The sequence below is a fragment of the Biomphalaria glabrata genome, chromosome 15 (assembly GCF_947242115.1).
Source record: "Biomphalaria glabrata chromosome 15, xgBioGlab47.1, whole genome shotgun sequence".
NCBI lineage: Eukaryota > Metazoa > Mollusca > Gastropoda > Planorbidae > Biomphalaria > Biomphalaria glabrata.
The window spans coordinates 11,132,944-11,139,721 of record NC_074725.1 but is presented as its reverse complement, the minus strand read 5'-3'; the positions used below and the strand labels follow the sequence as shown (position 1 = coordinate 11,139,721).

The 6,778-nt window shown below is 38.3% G+C and overlaps 1 protein-coding gene across 1 annotated transcript; it reads right to left on the bottom strand.

The window, feature by feature from the left end:
• Nucleotides 1–1,465: 1,465 nt before the first annotated feature.
• On the bottom strand, nt 1,466–6,316 carry LOC106055630 (acetylcholine-binding protein). The gene is made up of 3 exons (XM_013211970.2): nt 6,157–6,316; nt 5,220–5,458; nt 1,466–2,143 (listed from the first exon to the last, which is right to left on the bottom strand). Exons 1-3 carry the CDS (start codon nt 6,200–6,202, stop codon nt 1,754–1,756), a joined length of 675 nt encoding a protein of 224 aa, XP_013067424.2. The 5' UTR covers nt 6,203–6,316; the 3' UTR covers nt 1,466–1,753.
• Nucleotides 6,317–6,778: the final 462 nt, after the last annotated feature.

Genomic DNA, 6,778 nt, shown 5'->3' with positions numbered 1-6,778 from the left:
GCTATAGCATTTTGTCTTTCAGTCTGACTCACGAAGCCGCTAATAGCAGTGATAATAAACTGCTATTAGCATAATGAGTATTCCGTGCATGGTTGAAGTCATGTACATATGTTTAGTCAGCAATGTCTTCACCAATTCTACTACATTTAACAAGTAAATGAACAGTAGTAAAGGCCCCCGAAAGTTGAGCAGATTGCAATATATTTTTTTTTTTTAATTTTTTTTTGCATGTCTGTCCTTCCCGTTTAGATCTCAGAAACTAGAAGAGAAAATGAAAATAGTATAATTTTTTGGTAATTAATTATTTTGTTTGTTATTGAATAAGGGAAATAACACAGAGAGATAGTTATGAATGCAAGAGTTCTACCTTTTACATTTCAAGAATTCTTTTTTATATTTTGCTTATTTAATGTTAAAACTCTTGAAGCTGTGCAAGTAAGGTTTGTTGTCAATAATCACATCAGTAGCTCTTATGATTTTATTAAATTTATTTTGAGTTCGGATGACCAAACAGGCAGGTTTGTTGAAAAGTTTCAGTCTTTGTAAGTGTGTATGTTTGTTGTTTTATGTCCAAGAACCGTTCACTCTGGAAGATACCTACTCACACACATATGTACATGTTTGATAACATTTATTCTTATTGGACATAGCAATGATAAATTAGCGTTGATTGGCCTAATTAAGCCACAGGTCGACTCGACCGTTGCTTGGCCTCCAGGGCATTACCAACAGACTCATGAGTATTAGATTTCTAATGATGGCATCTTTTTAAAATGTTCTTTCCTATGCTTTGTTTGTTAATCTTATTTTACTCTTGACGCATTACTTTATAAAAAAAAATGTCGACTCCTATTTCAAAGATACGAGATAAACGTTGGGCAAAGAGTGGTTCTCAACTTGTCTTCGACATGTTGCCTACTGCGTAGCTGAACAGAAGTTCGTTTAACAGGAAGATAATTACGTCCTACGCATATTCAAGCGCGGTGGTGGACCAGTAAAACGCTTGGCCTTCGAACCGGAGATCCCGGGTTCGAATCCTAGGTGAAGACTGGGAGTTTTAATTTTAGGATCTTTGGGAGCCTCTAAGCCCATTCAGCTCTAATGGTGCCTGGCATTAGTTGGGGAAAAGTAAAGGCGGTTGGTCGTTGTGCTGGCCACATGACATCCTCGTTAACCGTGGGTCACATAAACAGATGACCTTTACATCATCTGCCCTATAGACCACAAGGACTGAAAGGGGAACTTTACTTTTTTTTTTATATCCATGTGCTAGTCGTGCATGTTAATTAGAGACTTAAGCTTTTAGGTCATTGGTTTTACTGGCTGATTCAGGCAACCCGTTCCATGCTCTAATGGCACTAGGGGTGAAGGAGCACTTGCAATGTAACCATGCAAGTCGGATTTTAAAAAAATAACTATCAACAACAGTATTTTTTTTTTATAGTATAAAATAATTTTGCGAACATTTTGTTTATGCTGTGCTTGAGTTGATTGTATTGCTTACAAGTGTGTATTACATTGATTACACATTTTGCTGATTACATTGTTAAGTTTGAAGCAACTGTTTTTTATCGTCACAGCTTGGTTGTAGGAATCCACATGATCCACCACTATAACAACAAAATAGATAGTGCTCGTTTTATCCAGGGTTCGTTTTATCCAGGGTTCGTTTTATCCAGGGTTCGTTTTATCCAGGGTTCGTTTTATCCAGGGTTCGTTTTATCCAGGGGTTTCGTTTTATCTAAAGTTACAGTTATATTTTTTTGAAGGTGATACGAAGCTCTATATCCTCGAAAGACTGCGGGCAGCATGGATAGGTCTTCTTGTTGACTTTCTGCTTGGCTTCTATCAGCTGAAACCTTTCCCCGCCAGCATAGGTGGTCAAGTCGACCTGCTGGCTCTCGTCCAGGACCAAGTCACGAACGTCGTACGTCCAAGGTCCAAACTTTAAGGTGCAAGCGGCGCCCTGTTCTGTGGTGACATTTTCTAAGGCGCAGGAGAAACGTATGGTGTACTGCGGGACGAAGGTGACAGTGCCATCTTTGTAAACTCTGACGAGTTGGTCGGAGTGGATCCCCGGTTTGCCAATAGAGTTGTAGACCTCAATGTGGGGTAACCAGATGTATTTTGATGGCAAAGTCAACTTAAACAGAAAAAAAAGATGAAACTGTATCAGTCAAGTATACCAAAGGAAAAAAACAAGCAATAGAAAAAATGAATACTTATTTAAACCAAAGCTTATTTAAGGGGAAATAACCACTACTGCCATTTATCTGAAAATTACAGGGTTTAGCTCCCTTTTTCTTATGTAAAACAAAATTAATTAATTTGTACTAAATGATTTTTTTTAAAACTGGTTAATAATTGGATTGATTTGTGCATTATTATCGACTATGAATAATTATGCAAAATTTGAAATTGATCCGAGAATGGGAAGAGGGAGAAAAAACGTGTCAAAACGTTATAGGGGGACAAAATCCATATATATATATATATATATATACACATCTATCATTAAGTAGCATTTATTCTCCTTATTTCGATGTCAAACAAATCACAAGCAATTAATAAACTTAACCTCTAATTGTTACATTTAATTTTATTAATGTCTTGTCATGTTCAATGTATAATTGTACAAACTTCTAGCTTGATTCAAAAATGGAAAATGGGAGAAAAAAACATGTTCAAACTTTTTAACCTACTGACAGACAGAGCGAGTTAATATGAGCTTTGAAAAGATAATGACAAGTCTATCAATAGAGATAAATACGTTAATTTTATTGTATTTGATTTTTTAAATGCGAATAAATGATGGCTTTTAAATAGCTATACTCTGCCTCTAAGTTAGAAAACTAAAATTCTATGTTTTTTTAGTCGCTAAAATAGCAAAAATTTAGGGGTAAAACTTGAGGAAAAAGATTAGAATAATAGACTACGAGGCACAAATTGAGTGAGTGTATACATAGGCGTAGCCAGGATTTTTTTTCGGGGAGGGTTTGGGGGGGGGAGACGTTTCGGAAGACGTTTATTGTTTATTGTAGACTCCCCGTCCTTGCTAGCAAGGGGGTCAGGGGGAGTTCGCAGCGTTCCCCAAGCGCGGGGCGAAGCCCCGCCGCCGAGCACTATTTCTGGTATTGAAAGCCAACAAAATGCATATTCTGAGGTATCTACAGTGCATTATCTTGCTATTAAAAAGTTTTATTTCAAAAACATAATGTGCTATTCTTACTGACTTAGACCCTCTCGCGCCGTTCGGCGCATTTTCCGGCAAGCTGTTTCCGCAACTCTTATTTTGCGTAATTCATTTTGTCGGAAAACATGTCCCGCAAAACCTCATGCGACGCTCTGTCACAACCTTACTAAGGATTCGACTCCCAGTTTGGCATATGATTTCTTTGATTTAGACCTGATCTCTATGACTGACTCCTAAAATCTGTCTTAGCCATCTTTGTTGAGACACATTTAATGATTTTCAATTTCGGCAGAAGACTATTCACACTTAATTAATGGAGCCCAAGCCACTGGTAGAAATTTGTAACCTTTCTTGGCTACGCTCTTGGAATTACATGCCTGTATTTCGCTTAGATTTTATATGGAAAAGGAAAGTTTTTTCGTGAAATCATCTGTTGAGGGGTTTAAAACTAAAAAATCTCTGGTTTTTTTTTTGTTTTGTTTTTAATTCAAAACCCCATTTAGCTACGATCAAAGAATTTGGTGACTGTAGTTTGCTTTAAAATAATATTGAAGAGAGAGGTTTTCAACTCTAAACGCTCTGTAGGGGAATTTTAAACTGAAAACCATCTGGAGGGGTTTTAAACTTTAAAAGGGGGATTTAAACTCAAAACCCCTTTGGCTACGCTCATAGATTTTATAATGTGTAATTTGCTTTTTTTTTTATTTTGAAGAGGTACTTTTTAGCTTCAAACCCCAACTGGAAGGGGGAGGGGGGTTAAACTCAAAACCCCTTTGGCTACGGTCATAGAATTTTGAGTGTGTAATTTGCTTTTTTTATATTGAAGATGGGGTTATCGTAAATTTTGGATGGGGTTTTAAAATCAAAATCTTCCTCAACTGTGCTGTTGGAATTTGGGGATTGTTGTTTGCATTTTTTTGTGTTTTGTTTTATAGAAGAGGGGGATTTAACTGCAAAAACCTCTTGTAGGGGGTTTAAAATTCAAAACCCCCTGTAGGGGGTTTTAAACTCAAAGCCCCCTGGTAGAGGGATTTGTATCTCAAAACCCCCTGATAGGGTTTTTTTAAATCTCAAAACCCCCTGGTAGGGGGATTTAAACTCAAAACCTCCTGGTAGAGGGTTTTTAACTCAAAACTGCCTTGGCTGTGCTGTGGTAAGTGATGATTTAGTATTAAAATCTCACCTAAAATAAATAAAATGAAAGCAAAAATCAGTCACTTAATCCCGCAGGGGGGGGGGGAGGGGATTTCATTTGGGGGGGGGGGGGTTGAACCCCAAGAACCCCCCCCCCCTGGCTACGCACATGAGTGTATACACTGCTGAAACTGCTATTGCATTTTTCTTTATTATTGTGACAACAAGGGATTAGTTTTGTAAGGATTCACATCGGTAAAGAGACAACTTTATGGAAATTACATGGCCAGTGTTTGACAAGGCTATAGATTGGCCATCACTTAATAAAGAGTCTGAACTTTTCTGTCTTTATTTCGAGTGTGCACTCTGTTTTGTTCAAATAGAGTTAAAGTAAAGTTTCCCCTTTCAGACCTTGCGATCTATGATGTTAAGGTCATCTGTTTTTAAAGCCAACGGTGAACGAGCAGCGTGTCATGTGCCCACCACAACGACCAACTCCTTTTACTTTCCCCAACTAAAGTCAGGTACCCATTAGAGTTAGGTGGGCTCAGGGGCGCCTTAAAAATCCCGAAATTCAAAATCCCAGTCTTCACCGAGATTCGAACCCAGGACCCAGGTTCGGAAGCCATGCGCTTAATCACTCAACTACTGAGCGTCATAATTTTATAATAGAACATAGACAAAAATGTTATTGCCCAATTCGCCTGAGTAAGACAGTATGCCTAGACATTATATATAATGCAGGATTTCAGTAACATATTCTGTCATTTAATATTTTTCCCATATCTAGTAGCTCCAAATGGAGGCTTCAATTTTCTCAATCTTTGTCTTCGTACATAAAGCAACTAAGTTTAAAGTTGAGTGTAGTCTAGTGTTCTCTATATCAACTAACCTCATTGAAGGTGGTGCACTCGTTGGACCAGCTTAGTGACCTGTCCTTCCAGCTAATGACCAACCACAGGCCAAGCTCGACTTGATCAGTTCCCACATCTGCTGTGTAAATGTCTTGCAGGGAATACTTGAAACTCACTTTGACAGGCTGCTCGTCAACAATGGGAATGTTGTTAGGGTTAGCTCTGCCTAGAATCTCTTTCACTATTTCCTCCCTGCTCTTTTTGGTGCCATGGGAGCCTGTAAAAGAAGAGTCTTTCGTGTTGAAATAAGCATGGGCTAAAACATTTGGACAGTAAACAACGCTATGTAAATGGCACGACCAGTCCGGATCATCATCATCATTATTTAAAGTCAATTAGAGTGAGGACTTGAGAAGTTCAAATCCTCTCTTGCAAAAGCTCTGGACAGAAACCCTGCTGTCTTGCTTAGTGCATACATGTCAGAATACAGGTCGAGAATTTGTGGTTTCCCAGACCTGTCATTCAATTGTTGTAACTCTAAGGTAGGCACTCAACTAAAGGCAGTAGGTAACAATAAGCTAGGTATTTATTACACTACAAACAGGCATGGACTTCAGCCATCAAGTCCCAGAATTTCCTATCTCAAGTGAAACCAGTCCTTTTCCTACCTAACTACCAATACAGACCACCGACACAATTCCCTGTGCCGCCCCAGGTCCACAGTTCATAGATAGCACAAAGGACGTTCTCTCGAGACCTCCATCACTTTAGCCGGATCCACAACAGTCCTTCTTCCTGTTTTATATCAACATGTCTTCTCATGTGTTCAATGGTGCTCTCATGTGTTCAATGGTGCTCTCATGCGCACCATCAGTGTGGCGAGGGAGCGGAGTTACAACAATATGTTGCTGGTTCACATTTCATTGGTGAGAATTAAGAAACACTTTGATAAAAATGGAAAATGTTTTTTTTTACCGTATATTAACAAACAAACAATGAGAACTACTTTGAGTGAATCCATAGTTCAAGGCAAAGTCTCAATTGGTAGAAAAGCCTGGACCAGCTTGCTAAGTGTGTCGTCTGGATGATCTGCAGGTCTCTTTTATACAGAATAATGTCGTCTGTGCGTGGCTTTTATTTTTTCCAAAGAAAAAAATTGTAAGTCATTCTCACATTCATTTGAAAAAAAGTTTGTCAGTGGCGTAGCTGGTCGTGTGGGTCCATGGACTGAGATCTGTACCCCCTCTTCCATCCCCACCTCCCATATTCCCAACACAAAGTAAGTATAATGTTACAGTGAATAGAATTAGATGAGCTTTATACCAATGGCAGATAAGAAACGTGAATAGTTTTAATTACTCTAAATTAGAGATGTTCTTTTTTTTTTCATCTAAAATAATGTTTTGCGCCTTTGAAAACAAATAATAAAATACTAATTTTAATTACGCCGACCTCAAGTTAATCTTGAGTTTATGTGTTTGTCAGACCGCTACACACAAACATCTCGACAACTGCTGATGTATATAATGATAAACATGCCAGGATATTAGTGGCAACGAAACGCGATGAAACTACCTTGACCTTTTCCTTTTCATAA